Here is an 18,750-nt window from a genome sequence, read left to right as displayed (position 1 = left end):
TTTTGAAAGGCCAGTTCACGCACACATCCAACGGCTGTAGAATAGAGGAGTCCTCCGGGAATTATCACATGATCGGCTTTTCCTTTCCTCATATCATTTATGGCGTCAGTTGTATGTCCTCGGTAACTGTCCAACACAAGCATGTTTCGTTTTTGTAATAAAGCTCCCGGGCAACGTCGCCACATGCACTTCACCCATTCCTCAACTAACGCACTGTCCATCCAACCAAACTCGTGTTCTAACAATAACACCGGACGGCGATTTTTCTTACGAAAGTGTTTTCCTTTTCAGAACCACATATGGCGGGAGTTTGGTTCCATCCGCTAATATGCACAACATTGCCGTGCATAGTTGCTTTTCGTTACCACCTGTTCTGTTGGTTACACTTTTAGAACCCTTTGTATCCACTGTATTTTCCAACGGCATTTCAAAATGGACAGGTGTCTGGTCAGCATTCCCAATTTGCGACAACAAATAAGAATTTTGGTTTCTCAAATGAATATGCCGCTGAAAGGCCGTTATTTTTTTTTTAGTACGCCCCAGGGAGACGTGAAATATACGTACGTCTCCGAATGCACAATCCCATTCTCAGATAAGTTTTGGATCCATCCGCGGCTTGCAGTGAAAACCTGTGTTTTGAGTTCTTTTTAGATCTCTAGTGCTTTCAATTGACACCTTTCACTAGGAACACCATATCCTAACTTACGCTCTTCTATCACAAATTTGTGGAGTCTTTCTTCAATTTCCGGAAACGCTGCACTCTGCCCACGGAATGCTCTGTGATCAGTTACTGTTTAGAAGTTTTTCCTTCTTCAGCCACACCGTTTTGAATCCATCGCTTACTGTCGAGACAGCACTTTCACGGGACAGATACGGAACTCTAATGTGAGCGAGGTATACTTCCATAACCAACAGTTTACTCTTGCAAAGCACGATATCCTGCAAGATCAGCTATTCGCGCACCTAGCATGCCAGCAGCAGTTCTGAAACAAATGACTATCGAGCATCCGCAGCAGCGGCTTTCATATTTACCGCATATTTGCCCCTATTCTTTGATTTATCGTATTACATTACCTTACACTTTGTATATACATGCCACTGTAACCATATTGAGAAAAAAATAAATTCTTTTTTTCTAGATCACAACTAAAACACAATAAGACCTGAATGCGTGTTTACATGTGGTATATTGAGTATGGTAACCGTATTCAAATCTATTTCAATACTCCACATGTAAATGTAGTAATTATTTACGAGAATTAACAGCTTGAATACGACCCGCACCCATGATTTAGAACCAATATTTCGGGGAAAAAAGTGCAGGTGGTATTTGGGATTATACGGTATTTTAGTGTGTCTAAGTCTAATTCTGGATTTTTAAAACTAAGGCTGTAAGGAAGAGTAGTCATAAATTATGGGTCTTCTGCAATGTGTATCTTCATATAGTAAAAAAGCTGCTAAATTTTGAACGGTGTTTAAATGGGTATTAGTTTCTTTGCTATTGTTTTGCATCTTTGTCTAGACCTTTGTTCCTTCTTGCAGGTCTCTTTGGTGGTGCTGGAGTAGGAAAAACAGTATTAATCATGGAACTGATCAATAATGTTGCTAAAGCTCATGGAGGTTACTCTGTATTTGCTGGTGTTGGTGAACGTACTCGAGAGGGCAACGACTTGTATCACGAAATGATTGAGTCTGGAGTAATTTCTCTGAAGGATAAGACCTCTAAGGTAACGTGGCATTTAATTGTTGTTAATTCCTCCTGTGATTTATCCTGGAGAGCCAATGAATTTTCATTTTGTTGTAGGTAGCGTTGGTCTATGGCCAGATGAACGAACCTCCTGGTGCCCGTGCAAGAGTTGCCCTCACTGGACTTACTGTCGCTGAATATTTCCGTGATCAGGAGGGACAAGATGTGTTGTTGTTCATTGATAACATCTTTAGGTTTACTCAAGCTGGTTCTGAGGTAAGAGAAATGATTCATGGTCTTTATTTCTTGACATAAAACTTGTAGGATATTACTGTAGTTCATGATCTTAGCAGCAAAAGAATGGTTCTGTTAGAAAAGATAGTGTACGAAGTTTCACCATTTAATATTGTATACCTTTATCTGGTAGGGAGAATATTTTTAGGCAGTAAATTTTCTAAAACCTCGCCTGCAAACAGTTACGTTGCCGTGATGGGAGGCTGGTGTATTCCAGTGGAGCAGATAACCTATTGTCGCGGCCACCAAATTAGGCGGGTGAGGAAAACTGCGCTGTCGTCAGATATGGGAACGGCGATGCGACAGATGGTCGAGAGTCGCTTACCTCCGAGCACGGATTGGCAACGCTGATCGTGCAATGCTGTCTAGTTCAAGCCCATCCGCTCCAGTCCACCTTACCCGAGTCATTCCCTGTCATGCGGCTGTTGAGCTCGCACCGTAAGTGCAGTTAAATGTGTGAATGTGTTCAGCCTGGTGTTTCTTCGGGTCTATTATCTTAAGAGGACGAAGGAAGTGCAAGAAACGAACCAGAAACTCCTCTGAAGCGTCGTCGGTTGGAAGGGCGAAAGGATGATTTGGCCAGCCAGACAGTCCGTAATTGCGAATGTATTGCAATATGTGCAGAAGTTGGCAGACTCATATTTTGCAGACTGTGAGCTTCAAGAAAAGCCAAGAATTGACTGCAACAATGTGTAATGTTAGCTTTCGTTTTGTCCAGAGATGTGTTCATGAAGCGAAATATTCACCCAACCATGAAATACTTTCATCTCCAAGGAAAACTTGATAAATTAGCTCTCTTGGGGCCATGAGGTAGTAAGATTGCCACCCTACCTCTGCCAGTACCACCCAATTGAAATAATTTGGGCTCAAGTCAAGAGAAGTGGCAGAGAGGAACAAGACATTCAAAATAAAGGACATAGAAAAACTCGTCAGAAGCCATTGTCCGTGTGACTGCTGCAGACTGGGAAAAGTGCTTCCAATTGCACGGAAAATCCTCAAGCAGACGATTGGGCCAAGGAAATAAGGGACGAAACAATGGAGTCGTTCATCATCAGTGTAAATGACGAATCGACAGATAGTGAGATGAGAGATGAGTGACTAAGAAATCTTAAGACTGCCTTTTAGCTAGAAATTGATTCATAGTTCATTGTAAATTAATGTAAACCTATTCTTTAAAGTAGTTCCTTTTCTATATTACTCAGCCCAATATACATTATTCAAATGTTCAGAGATATAATGTAATAAAACCGATACAGATTAATATGTAATCCGAAAGTATTTACGGCGTCCTGCAGCCTGTGCTGGCACGCGCGCCCGAACTGTCTGTGTCATTTACATTATCGCTTTCTGGGCAATTTTTCAGGAAAACTAAGACGCGCGGAAATATGTTTCAGATAAAAAATATGTCAGGCGATTTTTTTTTTTACATTTTTCCCGCAGACAAAATTTTATTGGCTGAAGAAATTACCTACTTTATCATTACGGATTTCTGGGCGTTCCGTAGCACCGTTAAACAGTACAAAACAAACCACTCTTAATTTTTTTCACCTGGCGTCTCCGAAGACCGTTAAAGTAGTTAGTGGGACGTAAAGCAAAGAGCATTTTTTTTTTCCACCTGGTCACTTACTAAAGCAAGTGTTAATCTGTAGACCTGCCAGTAAACAAGTCGTATGAATTTTAAGAACTTGCTTGTTGATATTTCCTTAATATATGGTATGATATTGCAATCGTGGAATACGTAAAAACAGCACGCGATGTGATAAGTGATTTTATTATAGTCTAATCTGTAAATAAATGTTCAATGTTTATACAAAATGGTATTTTGTAGTCATTGATTTTATTTGAAATGTCAGTGCAACTCCATCCCTTCAAGAAATAGTCGCTAGAAGATACGGTAAATATGCAGACTAGCACAAGCAAGGAAGGCCTTTCTTAAAAGAAATTTGCTCACTTTGAACATTGATATAGAAGTTAAAAGTAATTAAGACTTTTTTGGAGCATGGCATTGTATGGAAGTGAAACGTGGACAATATGAAGCTCAGAAAGAGGTTTTGAAATGTGGTGTTTAAGGAGAATGCTGAATGTGAGATTAAATAGATCAAAGTGGAAAGATTAGCACAGGGTAGGGTGGCATGGAGACCTGCATCAAACCAGTTTGTGGACTGGTGACCCAACAAATGTCAAAACTCGGCACTATGAATTTATCGCGAAGGGTTTTTTCAATGGAAAGCACATTTGCAGCAAAATAAGACTTGAAAGTACAAAAGAATGTTCTGATACTTAGTCAGGTCTGATTTTATTTTTATTAGTTAAACATTCTCAGTCTTTAAACAGAAGAAATTCATTTTCTTGCTGTTTGTAAATACTGGTGATAAACCCTGTATTGATCTTGTATTATTTAGGAGGCTTAAAATGGAGGTTCCTTCTATATTCTTCCAGGTGTCAGCTTTACTGGGACGTATCCCTTCTGCTGTGGGTTACCAACCTACTTTGGCAACTGACATGGGTACCATGCAGGAGAGAATTACAACCACCAAGAAAGGATCCATTACATCAGTACAGGTATGTGTGCAACGTTCTAGATCCTGCAAAGGATATATTCTTAGATTATGTATAACCTGAAAGTAAACAGAGTAAAAATCTTAACCTGAAGATGGTTTTCGATGGTTTCAATCTTTCACGCCAAGCAAATTCTGGGGCTGTATCAAGGCCATGGCCATTACCTTCCCAAACCTATACCTTTCCCTTCAGTCACTGGAAACCTTTTGTTATTGTGAAATTAAATAACAAAGTTGCATGCTTTTTATGGAAAAATATTTAGGCAACATATATGGTTAGAGCATTAGAGTAATAAGGGTTGAAAGTACTTCACGTGGGTAATTGCTTGTTGTGATATAAGCAGTACTGTGTTTATGCAAATAATCCTTGCACCCTAATTTTAGGAAGGATAATTTGGAAAAAATTAAACTAAAATTTCTTTCTAAACTTTCTTTGGTGTTTACACTTTCATACAATAAAGGTGATTTGTATTGAATAGGTGGACAAGAAATGCTAATTATATTTGCTGTGAATATCATTCAATAGGAACAGGAGGATGACCTGTAAAAATTACTATTACTCGAAGATGAGTTCAACTAATTGCATGTATATGTTATATTTTAAATGTAAACTTTTTTTTTTTTTTTTTTAATTTGAATTCCTCAAACAGTTTATGCATCCGAAGTCTTCACCTGACTTTTTCGTCAAGCGTGTTAAATTGCATGAGAAAATACAGTATTTCCAAAATGTATCAATGCATTTACAGTATTCAAATAATTCACTTGGATAACTTGCTGGCAAACATAACCTCACGCAAGAAAAGATAAAAATTATTCAAAGACGAGAAATCAATTCTGGCTCCCCTGTGCAAGTGCTTTTCACTGGATTACTGTACTGTAGGCATTTTAGATGCCTTGTACTTGCACGGAAAGTACCCATTGCCCTTAAAACACCGTGGTTTGTCGAACATTTCCTCTGACGAGGGGAGGAAGTAGGAAGTCTCTCGCTTCAGTATGCATTGCAACATCGTACATTGACCCGATGTCCTGTAAAACCATAAGTCCATTTTATCTTGGTGTTTAAAAAAAGTTGAAGTTTCAATGGCATTGACAGTATTGTTCAGTGCGTACGAATTTGATAATTGAGCCACGGGTTTTCGCCAACTGTCTGCATCGCCATTGTTTGCAGATTCTTTTCCTCCGCACACTGCCTGCTACGTGATATTGTGGCATTCCTTAAAACGCTGAATATGAACGGAGTTTTCACTCAAACTTAGCAACACGCTGTATACACGCCGAAGAAAGTGAAAGTGGGGAAAGCTTCCCGTGCATGTTCCGAAGACTAGTTTTATCTTGATGCAGAAAAAAAAATTGAATTAAAGTTACTTTTTAAAAAAAATATAAAGGCAATTTTGGATTAGTCTGAATTGTTTCCTGTTAAATTATGAAATGGGGGCAGTTATCTTCCATGTATAGTTACACAAAGCATAACATCGAAAACTACTTGAACCAGGAGCATGTTGGCCAACTTGATGCAAATAAAACCTGCACCCCAATTTCATGCCTCAATTTTTTTTTTAAATATATGGGGATTATAACATAGATGTGGTAATTCAAAGGTTTTAAGTTCGCTCAAACTCCAAACTTGTGGTTTTTAATGTTTTGCAAATTTTGGAAGTGTTTTACATTGTGTTAAATTGCCTTATCTTCAGCTTCAGTAGATCAGAAAATGCTATCACACATTAGTCCTATTATACACATTCAAACATTAAACTTGCATTTACCAGGAATGCACTTTTCTGACTTATGCCCTTATTCTGTCAAACTCCTCAATTAGGGTAGGGTATTATAATAGTTAAAATATAATATATATACTCCGAACGGCTACTTCTAAATTGACATTTGGCAGATTTTGTCTCCATCTGGTTGTTATGCGCTGAAGCGTAGACATCCAACCAATCCCAAGCTGCCATTAATATAGATTTATATCGGCAGAGCACGATCTCGAAACCCAGTTGCCAACTCTAATATTTACATTCACCACGTGGTTAACCTATCTCGCTCAGCGTGTATGGTATTCGGTACGGTTCGCGATCTTTTGCATTTTTCCTTCAGTAATTAGTGTTTTTTTCATATTGTTGGAGGGTTCCAGTGACTCTGATCAGTAGAATGTTCCCTTTGTAGGCCATAACATCATTGTGCCAGCCATTAGCGGTGAGTGATGTGTTATTTCCTCATTCTCTTTTATTCTTAATAAAATCTCTTAGTGTCAGATGTTAGCAAGTGTAGTTTTTGTGAAATTGTTTTCAATCCATATTCATTCGTTTTTCTGAGTACGGTATTACATTTGACAAGGGCTGTTTACCGCGGTCATATTGCATCAGCTGTTCTCGCGGGCGTAGCGCGTTGGCAACAGAGGAAATGCGATGCTCATTTGTTTTCGAAACTTCAATTTAGAAGTAAGGCCGTGGGGAGTAGGTTAGGTTGGCATGGTTCAAAAGCAGAAAAGGGAAAAGGGAACCTCTTGCATTTTTAAATCAGCAGAAAAAAAACTTCAAATCTGTACTTCATTTATGCAAAAAGCAGTATTGGCAAATTTAAACAATTTTGAATCAGATCTGTCCTCCATTACTACAGCTGACTGGTCACATGACTAAGTGCTGCACTGCAGCAGCACACAGTACAGAGCTGCCTAGTGTTGCAAATGTTGCAATGTGGCAACTGCCTGAAATATGAAATATTTTGTTCTAATACAGATAAAGACTTAAAAAAAAAAATTAATACAGCTGTTAACAATTAAATTTCTTCTTGCCTTTTGTGTAAGTGCTTCTCACATACAATTTCTACTCTTCCCTTAGAGTAGATAGTCTTCAGATCCATCCACAGCAAAATAAATTCCTGTTTTCCTAAATTTGTCAATATCGGTAGTGAGTACTGCCGCACACTTACGATCCACTTGCAGATTACACGAAAGAGTGGTCGCTTGATTTTGCTGTCTTTTATACTCCTGTTTTTTTACCATCGAACTTGATCTTTGAATGGGTTATTTATGTCCACATTTTTGTATTTTCCTTTCTTTGCATTGCAGAGGGAATTAAGTTTTTCTTTGCTCCAAATTTTTGTCTCTGGTTACACCACTAACAAATACAGCTGCACTTTGTATTTACTAACCCCACACTTTCCATTTTCTGCAGCATATTGTAACATTTCCTCTTGAAGGATGCTTTAAAATTTCTCTTCCTCATTTTGACTTTTCTTGTGTACTGGACGATTCTTCATTGCACACTACACACGGCCATGTGCAATGCAGAGCTCTGAAAAACACTATATCGAATTTTACGAAAGCAGGACAATAAGCGATATATGGGACATCAGTACGAAAAGAGGGACTGTACTATGGTCTCGTCACTTATCTGATTGTCCTGCTTCTGGTATGTTCTGAGTTTATTTTTTTTAGTCTTCGCTTTAGATCAGTGCTGAATTATTATTATTATTATTATTATTATTATTATTATTATTATTATTATTATTATTATTATTATTATCATAATTATTCCAGTTGTAATGGTTTATATTTTAATTTTAAGGCTATATATGTGCCTGCTGATGATTTGACTGATCCTGCTCCTGCCACCACATTTGCTCACTTGGATGCCACAACAGTGTTGTCCCGAGCTATTGCGGAGTTGGGCATTTACCCTGCTGTAGATCCCTTGGATTCTACATCTCGTATAATGGATCCCAATATTATTGGTACTGAACATTATGGTGTTGCTCGTGGTGTACAGAAGATCCTTCAAGTAAGTTGGTTCTTGTTGTGCTAATCTTCATATAAATGTTTGCATGTGAAAGAATTAGAATCAGGTAATTTTAGAGTACTATTGTTTAGTGAATGTTAAGCCAAGTTTAAAGAGTTTTTCTTTGTAAAATTAATTTTCTAATCACTTCTGTTCCTAAGCTGTCACAACTAATAGTCTTCCCTCTTGCTTGAGTCATTCCAGTGTAACTTGCCCTAGGCCCTATTGAATAAGTGATGCCATAATAAAAAGTACCTCTGTAAATTGATACTAATTTAGCTTCTAATGGTCAGATATGTGCATGTGTAGGAATGTGAGGTTTTTATGTTTCATAATCTGCATTTAAAATTAGATCAATGCTAAATATAAAGATTTTGAATTCCAATTTAGTTTCAACATTACTGTTGGACAGCATAGCATAAAGATTGCAGTGCAGATTTTTTAGGGATAGATATTTTTTTCTTTTATCACGCAAAGGTAATTTTTGTACCCTATAATATGACTGGTAATGGCTCTATTTACTATTATTTATTCATGGATGTTGATTGCAATTGTTCATTGAGTTCACTCTTTCAATTGAATTGTTCGCCTAATCTTTAGAGGTAAATTGTTTAGAGTGAATTTTTTTAATCTTCTAATCCCGTTGTCGGCAATCCTGAAGATTTTCTGTGGTTACCAGTTTTTACACCAGGCATATGCTGAGGCTATATCTTCATTAACCTTTATCGTACGAGCAGCCGCGCGCGCGTCCCTTAACAGTGTTAGGAAGGTTCGAGCCCATGCCGGCCAGGGTTCTTTTCTAGCGACAGCATGAACTACAGTCATACTCCCGTAGAAATTAAATTTTAAAAGAACTTGGAATAAGGATTGGATTATTCCATACAAAATGAGGAATGCGATGATAGTAAAGGATTTATAAAACACTAGGGCCCGGTTTCATCAACACATGTTAAATATATACTAACAAGTAGTTAGTTAATATGGAGTTAAAATTTTAACATCTTGTTAGGTTTCTTGCGTTTCATCAAACTTTACTTGTGAAATGTTAACTACTCGACTGTTAACTCGCCCAATATTGCGAACTGGTGCGAATCAAGGAGGCAGTGGTACGAACATGCTGTTTTACAGCGCGCTCTAATGCGCTTTTGTTTGTGTACAGCTGTAAAATATGGCGCGAGAAGTGAAGCGGAATCGTAGTTCTAATTTTTCCTCCTTCGAAAAAGAGTTGTTAATTGAATTAGTAAATGTATGCAAGTTATTGAGTGCAAGCGCACGGATGGCTTGACGATAAAACAAAAGGATGAGGCGTGGGAAAAAGTCCGCGATGGTTTCAATGGGGTTAACAGATACTTTTTTAGCGGGTATCCACTGTCAACTAACAAAATCACATTGTTAATTGTCCAACATCAAACTTTGCTCCGATATGGGAGTTATTAAATACTGTATTGTCGTGTGCAGAACCAGACCACCTGGCAAGTATATCCCTGATTTGGAGGTTAGGCTCATTAATCACCTGAACATTAACAGAGAAATATCCCTTCCGATTAAGATATATTTCAGCCCAATTGCCTCCAGGTGATTGGATTCTTGTGTAATCTATTGCACCTAGAACAAACACTAGGGAAACGGCTTATTTCATAGAAGTCGCGGATAATTTGCTGACACTCTTCTACTGAAGGGAATGTAATGTTATGTGCCTCCTCCTCTTGGATGCTATTGCTGCAGACACTCGTCAAACAACTCTACTAACAGTGGCTTTAGAAATTCCAGCATTGTCTCCGACCATTATGTGAAAATAACCAGTAGCAAAAAATCTTAATATTATCAGTACCTGCAACATTGGAGAAAGAGGTTAAGTTTCTCTTCATAGGATATTCTAACCTCACTCGAATTTCGTCAACAACCTTAGCAACGACTATTTTCGATAACCTGTATCTATGAAGAAATTCCGCTCCGTCAAATTTTCAAGTCATTACGTCACTGAACTCTTCTTCGATCAGGATTGTTTTGTAAAAGATCTAAATAGAGCAATTCCGCATCGAAAGCGAGATTCACAGCAGCCATTTTGGAACAGGTTGCTAAATGCTAATGTTAGCCATTTAACATTGGAAATGGCTGATGTTAACTTTAATACGCAGTTTAACATTTGTTAATGTTAACAGTTGTTGATGAAACGCAAATTTTCTTAAATCGTATGTTAAAATGATTTAACACCTTGTTAAGTACTAACATGTGTTGATGAAACTGGGCCTAGGTATAATTTATTATAAATCCAATTAGTCTCTTAACTTATGAATTTGTGGACAATATTGCATGTAAGAAAACCTTTGAAATGAAATGAAAACCTCCCTGAGTCAATCATTAGATATGGAGCAATAGTATTGCGAGACATAGCAATTTATATATTCTAAGATCAGGCAATGTCAATAATAGAAAACTAATCTGTTGATGCAATGACAGGAAACGATCCACGCTGAGGTGAGGACTGTACAAGGAAGTAGTTATTTTGTTCATATCGTTTTAGATCACATCACACTTCTCGAGGCACGAAAACAACATTCAAACGAATGAATGATTTCGTAAAGAAGGTGAAAACATGGACCTTAAAACGTACTTTTCGTGTGGTACATTTTGAAGCAAGGATACGCGCAGACTGCTTCACCACATTCCTCACAATGGAAATTTGACCTTGATGTCTTTCCCTTCTCTGAGCACACTTTGCACCTGCGAGATGATCCCTTGTTAGGCCAATGTTTAGAAATTTTCACTTCAAAGCGAGAGAGACAAGAAACACTGGTAACCAGTCAGCCAAGATTAGTGGATGGTAGTTCTGGGTTCAGGTTGGAGTAGGGACCAAGATGGCGACTACTGTGTGTGTCTGTGATGTCCGTAGTAGATAATGGTGTAAGATGCAGTGAAAAATGTGGCAAATGCAGAAGAGTAGTTAGAAATATGATTGTGTCGTAAGTGTGATGAATGGTACCATTTTCGTTGTGCAAATATTGTAAATAGGACTTATATTGAAGAAAGTGAGTGGCTGTGTCCCGAGTGTAAACTGATAGAGGCAGAACAACAAGAAAGAAAGACTTACGAATCTATAATTAAGATTTTAGGAGTGCTACAAGAGGACTTATGCGCTCTGAAACATGAAAATGAATGCTTAAAGGACAGAATAAAGAAACTGGAAGATAAAGAAGACATTGGCGAAGAAAGATCGCCGTGGACGGAAGTGACGCGTGGCCATTTTAGGCCTAATGTTAAACATATGGGAGAAACAACGTACAACTTAAAACCGGGAAAAAACTTTGCAGTGCCAAAATAGATTTCAGTTATTGCAGCTAGTTCCAGAAGAAACGCCAAGTTTTCCAAATAATTTTAAATCCAGTGGAGGTAAGCTACAGAAGAAAAGCAACCGAAAGTCAAGATCGCCAAAGATTCATCTCTACGCAGACAGTCAAGGGCGGGGTATGGCAGAAGACATCAAGGATGAGCTGCAGAATCCAGAGACTGAGGTTTTAGGACTAATAAAACCAGGTGCCAAAACTGAAGACGTCCTTTCAAGTTGTGATCCTGTGTTAGAGAAGGATAATTATGTGGTGATTGTGAGTGGTACAAATGACATTGCTGCAAATGAAGGTGAGGAACTAATTACGACTCTGAGGTAAGATTTCCAAACTACCTGACTCAAAAGTAATTGTAACTGTGCCACCCAGGTATGACCTTTTAGAGGACTCATGTGTGAACAAAGCTGTACATGATGTAAATATAAAAATCAAGAGATTATGTAAGAGTTTTAGAAATGTATATGTAGTAGATACTTTAGGTCTTGGCAGGCGTTCACTAGACATGGGTTACATCTAAATGGTAATGGAAAAGCAACTCTCTGTAGACAAATTGCTACAATTATCAACAGAGATTTGCAAACTAATCGGTACTTAAGAAAACCCATACCACTAAACTGGCACATACAGGGAAACTTGCCAGAAAACCCAGACCCTTAAATCAAGATCTATGTACAAGGATCTGGGTTCCAGGGAAGTTCTCAACTCATGAGTCAAACGTTACCCAATTGCAACAGTCAAGTTTTAGGGAGGATGGAGGTCTGAGATTGCTCTTGGTAAACTGTCAGTGTAGTAAATAAACAATTAAAATTCGGTACATTGATGGAATCTTATGAGACGGATGTGGTGATAGGAGTGGAATCGTTGAGAGAAGGGGTGGGTAATACAGAAGTATTTCCAGAAGGGTATACAGTCTATCGTAGAGACCGAGGAGATAAAAAAGGAGGGGTATTTATTCTGGTGAAGGAAACTTATTGTTTGCATGAATGGTTTACTGATGAAAGGGATGAAAGATTAGGGATAAAATTAGTTTGTGATAATATGAAGGAGGTGGGAATTATAGGAACATATAGGCCTGGAAGGGAGGAAAGAGACATGGAAATATTTGAGAAAATAATAGATTATACTCATAAAAACAATGATACAGTAATAATTGGGGGAGATCTAAAATTGCCTGAAGTTGAATGGAATGGAGCTGCAAGTGAAGCCCATGAACAGAAACTGGCAAATAAGTTAATTTGGGAGGGAGGATTTACACAAGTAGTACAAGAACCAACTCGTCTCAATAACTTGCTAGATGTATTCTTGGTTAAACCCTGGGAAATTGTTGATAAAACTGAGGTAATTGAAGGAATAGGTGACCATAAGGCTGTAATAATGGATGTAGGACTCGTACCAAAAATGCTTAATAAGAGGGTCACAAAAGACAAGAAATTATACAGAAAAACTAAAGTTGATGAATTTGGGACTTGCCTTAAATCACAATTCAGTTATTGGATGAGTGAAGGGAATAATGTGGATACACTTTGGGCTAAATTTAAAGGAACCATTTGGGAAGGAGAGAAGAGATTTGTACCTGTTAAGAAGGGTAAAATGACCTCAGACCCTGTTTATTACACAAGGGAAATAAGAAAATTAAAAAGAAAATGTAGAATAGTAAACAGGAAAATCAAAGAAGGTAGGGAGAATAGAGAAACTAGAAAACAACTAATGAGGGAACTGGATAGAGTGAAAAAGGAAGCAAAAGAGAATTACATGAATGGCATTCTTCAAGAGGGTAATGACCACAAAGGGAAATGGAAAAAGCTGTATTCATATATTAGGAATCAAAAAGGAATCCAAATTCCTACAATGGTGGGAGCAGGGGGTGAACACTATTTAACAGATACTGAGAAAGCAAACCTCTTTAGTAGGGAATTCCGAGATTCAGTAGAAGATTGTCAGGACATGGAAACCGTAACAGAAGATAGAGAGGGAGAGACAGAGGGAAACAAGAAGCTTCTCATTCACAAATGAAGATATTTTCAGAGAAATCCAACTGCTTCAGCAGGGAAAACCAGCAGGAAGTGATCAAATTACTGGGGAGGTATTAGACAATGGGGTGGTATATAGTGCCTTATTTAAAATTTCTTTGACTGTCATAAATAATAGTGTGATGCCAAAGGAATGGAAGGAATCTATAATACAAATTTATAAAAGAAAGGGTGATAAAAAGGAAACCAGAGAACTACAGACCAATCAGCCTGACCAGTATAGTTTGTAAAATACCGGAGAGTTTAATAGCAAAGTACATCAGAGGGATATGTGATGATAAAAATTGGTTCATGATGAGCCAGCATGGATTTAGAAATTTTCTTGCGAGGCACAACTGGTGGGATTTCAGCAGGACATATCAGATCAGTTAGATTCAGGAGGCCAGTTAGATTGCATAGCCATAGATCTTTCCAAAGCCTTTGATAGAGTGGAACATGGAATATTATTAAAGAAATTGGAGGGAATAGGATTGGACGTAAGGGTTACACGTTGGATAAAAACATTTCTAAACTCAAGGGTTCAGAAAGTCAAAGTAGGAAATAATGTATCTCAGGAAGATAAAGTTTGGAAGGGAATTGCACAGGGTAGTATAATTGGTCCGTTACTTTTCTTAATATACGCAAATGATTTAGGGAACAATATAACATCAAAAATAAGATTGTATGCAGATGACATAATTGTTTATAGGGAAATAAACAACATTGAGGATTGTTCAGAATTACAAAGGGACCTTGAAAGTATCCAACAATGGGTTGAAGAAAATAATATGAAGGTTAATGGAGGCAAATCAACTGTTATAACTTTTACAAACAGGAGCTTTAAAACTGAATTTGAATATACTTTGGATGAGGTAGTTATCCCAAAAGATGGCAAGTGCAAATACTTAGGTGTGAGATTTGAAAGTAATTTGCACTGGAAGGGTCATATTGATGGCATTGTTGGGAAAGCATACAGATCGTTACATGTCATAATGAGGCTACTTAAAGGATGCAACAAAGAATTAAAAGAGAAAAGTTACTGAAGTATGGTTCGTCCATTATTGGAATATGCAAACAGTGTTTGGGATCCTCACCAAGAATACCTAATAAAAGAACTAGATGGTGTGCAGAGGAAAGCAGCAAGGTTTGTAACAGGGGGATTTCAGGAGAAAGAGTAGTGTATCAGAAATGTTAAAGGAACTTGGTTGGGAAACTTTAAGTAAGAGAAGGGAGAAAACTAGACTTACAGGATTATATAGAGCCTATACAGGAGAAGCATGGGGAGATATCCGTGAGATTTCGGTTGGAAAATAATTATATTGGTAGAACTGACCACAAGTACAAAATTAGAAGGAATTTTAGCAGAAGCGATTGGGGTAAATTTTCTTTCATTGGGAAGGGCGTGAAGGTGTGGAACAGTTTACCAGGGGTAGTGTTTGATCCTTTTCCAAAATCTGTACAGATATTCAATAAGAGAATAAACAACGGAGATAATAAATTAAATGTTAGAGGGCATTCGACCCGTGCAGGATATTGTAAATTAAAAAAATGTGTGATTAATTCCATCCCCTGGTCTAAGGAGTTTGGACAGCCCAAGTAGGGGACTGCCTGTAGGGGTGAAGTACAGTGGGGACTTCGAGGGCCCTGGGACCGCTACAGTAGCTGTGAAGGCCCTTCAGGAACTCTGAAAAGTGGTGGCAAAAGGGGCTCTGGTTAAGATGCAGCAGGTCGTTATGCTACTTAGGTTTCAAAATGGGTAAAATATAAATATGTAAATAAATTCAATGTTAATTTTAATCTTATACCAGTTGTATAGTATTATTAGAAGTAATTTCACATACCGTACTGTATATGACTTGACTATGTTTGTAAGATATTATAAGTAGAATTTTGTAAACAATATAAATTTATTAAGGATGATGTGTGTGTTTAATAGAACAAATTATTAGCGTAAATTGTGTAATATTGTATTCTAGGAAAATTTTCTTCATCTCCTGTTAATTTAAAATTTAGTGCTTGACAATAATGTATTTTAGTGTACCATTTGCCACCGAGGTAGACACCTCATTTGCAAATAAAGAGATTTTGATTTGAGGTCTTCAGCAGCTTGTATTAAATTCCTAACAAGTAGCTCAGAAAACTTATTTTGAGACAGCTTTCGTTCACACAACGTGTGAATGGTGTTCAGAATAACTATGTTCAGCCGATGGAAAAAGTTTCTTTATCCCTTTCCATGTTCGGGGGGAAATATCGTAACTATTGACCATACGATCACTCTTGTCACAATACCCCATATGTGCATTGTAGCTCTCGATTATTGCAGGTTTCGCTGCAATCCCATTGTCATCAATAAAGTGACCGGATGGTGGCACGTTATGCATGTTAGTTAGCAAATACACTTCCCTCTTATCTTTTCAACTTTTCCCTTCACTTTGCTAATATCTCCCTTCAGTTTTAAATCTTTAGGTCCGAATTTGTTCGGCGTGTCTTTCCAGTTATGTCGGACATTGCTATAGCTGTTTACTTTCCTTCCATGCAAATAATTGAAGGGGGCAGGAGAGGAAAAGTAATTGTTCATGAGCAATTTATGGCCTACACCCTCTACTTCCTTGTTAGCTGCAGAACTGTTCCATGCGTAGAATTGATGTTCACTGTGGGATTTTGCCATTTCCAAAGTTAGACCATATATTATGTGTAACCATTTGTCGCAGAGCTTGTACAGTTTCGTACCAAACTGCTTATGCTTATGCTTTTTTATGTACTGCTTGATCACTCTATCTTTGAATAGGGTTATCACTTCATCAGCTGCCAGATGTTCTGTTGGGTTGTAATTAAGGTAATTGAATGTTTCTTCCTTCCCATGGTCGATCATGACTGGAGTCGTCTTGTCAGGTGCGTTGTCATTATTTTTGAAATGTAGAACTTATAAGAATGTGGAGAAAACGGTGTAATACTGCTCTTGGGTAGACCAGTAATCCTTCAGTGTGTCACTCTGGCAGTGACCCATCTGTAAAATTATGGTCAAGAAAGGGTACAGTTCATGCATCTGAATTTCCAGCTGTTTATGATCTGCACCTAAACTCTGAAACGCATAACTGTTTCTCTCTCCTAGAAGTATTCTGAAAAGTTAATCAGTAAATATCAATTTAAAATTTTCTATTGGAGGCGAGTCTGAATTTATTCATTCCTCAAGCGAGATAATCCAATCAGTCGCTACTGATCTGCATTTAGGGCAGACTCCCTATCTGTTTTCCTAGCCTTTTCTTAAATGATCGCAAAGAAATTCGAAAATTATCGAACATTTCCCTTGGTAAGTTATTCCAATCCCTAACTCCCCTTCCTATAAACGAATATTTGCCCCAATTTGTCCTCTTGAATTCCAGCTTTATTTTCATATTGTGATCTTTCCTACTTTCAAAGACACCACTAAAACTTATTTGTCTACTGATGTCCTCCCACGCCATCTCTCCACTGACAGCTCGAACATACCACTTAATCGAGCAGCTCGTCTCCTTTCTCCTAAGTCTTCCCGGCCCAAATTTTGCAACATTTTTGTCACACTACTCTTTTGTTGGAAATCGCCCAGAACAAATCGAGCTGCTTTTCTTGGGATTTTTTCCAGTTCTTGAATAAAGTTATCCTGGTGAGGGTCCCATACACTGGAACCATACTCTAGTTAGGTCATACCGGAGACTTACATGCCCTCTACTTTACATCCTTACTACAACCCCTAAACACCCTCATAACCATGTGCAGAGATCTGTACCCTTTATTAACAATCATATTTATGCGATTACCCCAATGAAGGTCTTTTCTTATATTAACACGTAGGTACTAACAATAATCCAGGCGAGGGCTGGTAACCACGTGCACATTTGCTTTGTCTCTGGGTAATCTCGCTCCATTCTGAATCACCCACGTCACTCTCACTTCCACGCACACTTGATTCAAATACAGATATAACATCGTCATCGGAATCGGTCCATATGAATTTCCTGCACTTCGTGCTGAGTAATGAAGCGTAACATTCCCGCACATCTAGCCACGTTCACTGCTTGTAAGGAACCAGTTGTTTTATTTGTAGTGGGAAGAGCAGCTGCCAAATTCTTATGTGCATTGTTGCGACTCATATTAGTAATAGAGTAGATCGTTTTCATAAGCCAGAATTCGCAGCAAAATGCAAAGAAAATTACGTGGTTGATATATCAACCGCCAGTCCATTTGGGGAGTTTGGGTGTGGTTGAAATTTCAACTGCTCGTCCTTTTGGAGGTGTAATTCTCTGGTTGATATTTCGACAGCTTGTCCGATAAAGGTTAAGATCATTGTTGCTACCTTCCCAATTCTAGCCCTTTCCTATCCTTCAATCACCAAAAACCTTTGTGTTAATGTGATGTTAAACCACTAGCTGAGAGTCTTCTACAGGCTTTTAACAAGTTTACATTGATTGATCTCTATCTTTGACTTCGACAATACTAAAGCACCTGAGGATCGGAAGGAATGAATATACCACTTAGACAATATGTAGGCTTTTGGGCTTAATGCCATGTGAAGAAAATAATTTCACCTTATTTGCTTGACACAGCGTAAGCCCAAAATATGTCTTATGCAGCCAGTCTTGAGTTGTTTATGCAGCCAGTCTCTAGTAGTTGATGCTAAGGGTCTGTTTGTAGGGTGGATAGAGCACAGGGCCTTGAACGAGAAGGTAGTAAACTTTTTTAAAGAAGGCATGCAAGTCCATGGACAGGTGCTGGAGAGGGTCCTGAAGAAGAGTAGGTGGCACCACACAAACTGATTAATTAAATACTGACGTTCAAAGGCAAGGGTGTGAAATTCAGGAGTGCACTATCAGAAGTTAGAGATCAAGACTTGAGTCAACCAGGGAGACGACTGTCACCCAACGTAACACTGGATGAAGTTATGAAAGGACAACAAATGAAGATGGCAATACCAAAGACGCATGTGGAGGACAAGATGAATAACAGGGCACAGATACTGCCTAGCCTTTGCAGATGACGTAGCCATAGTAAGAAAGACTGAAGATGCAAAGAAACAACTGGACAAGATAGCCAGAAAAGGGAGAT

General features: G+C 38.2%; 1 protein-coding gene across 1 annotated transcript in view; it reads left to right on the top strand.

The window, feature by feature from the left end:
• LOC136864259 (ATP synthase subunit beta, mitochondrial) overlaps positions 1-18,750 on the top strand; it is a 68,797-nt gene that overhangs the window by 40,004 nt on the left and 10,043 nt on the right. The window contains exons 5-8 of the mRNA XM_067141009.2: positions 1,543-1,727; positions 1,805-1,963; positions 4,421-4,543; positions 8,106-8,318. Of these exons, the coding sequence (XP_066997110.2) occupies positions 1,543-1,727; positions 1,805-1,963; positions 4,421-4,543; positions 8,106-8,318 (680 nt within the window). The remainder of the gene's footprint in view (positions 1-1,542; positions 1,728-1,804; positions 1,964-4,420; positions 4,544-8,105; positions 8,319-18,750) is intronic.

This window comes from Anabrus simplex, chromosome 2 (assembly GCF_040414725.1).
Source record: "Anabrus simplex isolate iqAnaSimp1 chromosome 2, ASM4041472v1, whole genome shotgun sequence".
In the NCBI taxonomy this organism is placed as follows: domain Eukaryota; kingdom Metazoa; phylum Arthropoda; class Insecta; order Orthoptera; family Tettigoniidae; genus Anabrus; species Anabrus simplex.
Note: the sequence above shows the minus strand (reverse complement) of the source record. Positions and strands in the feature narration are given on the sequence as shown.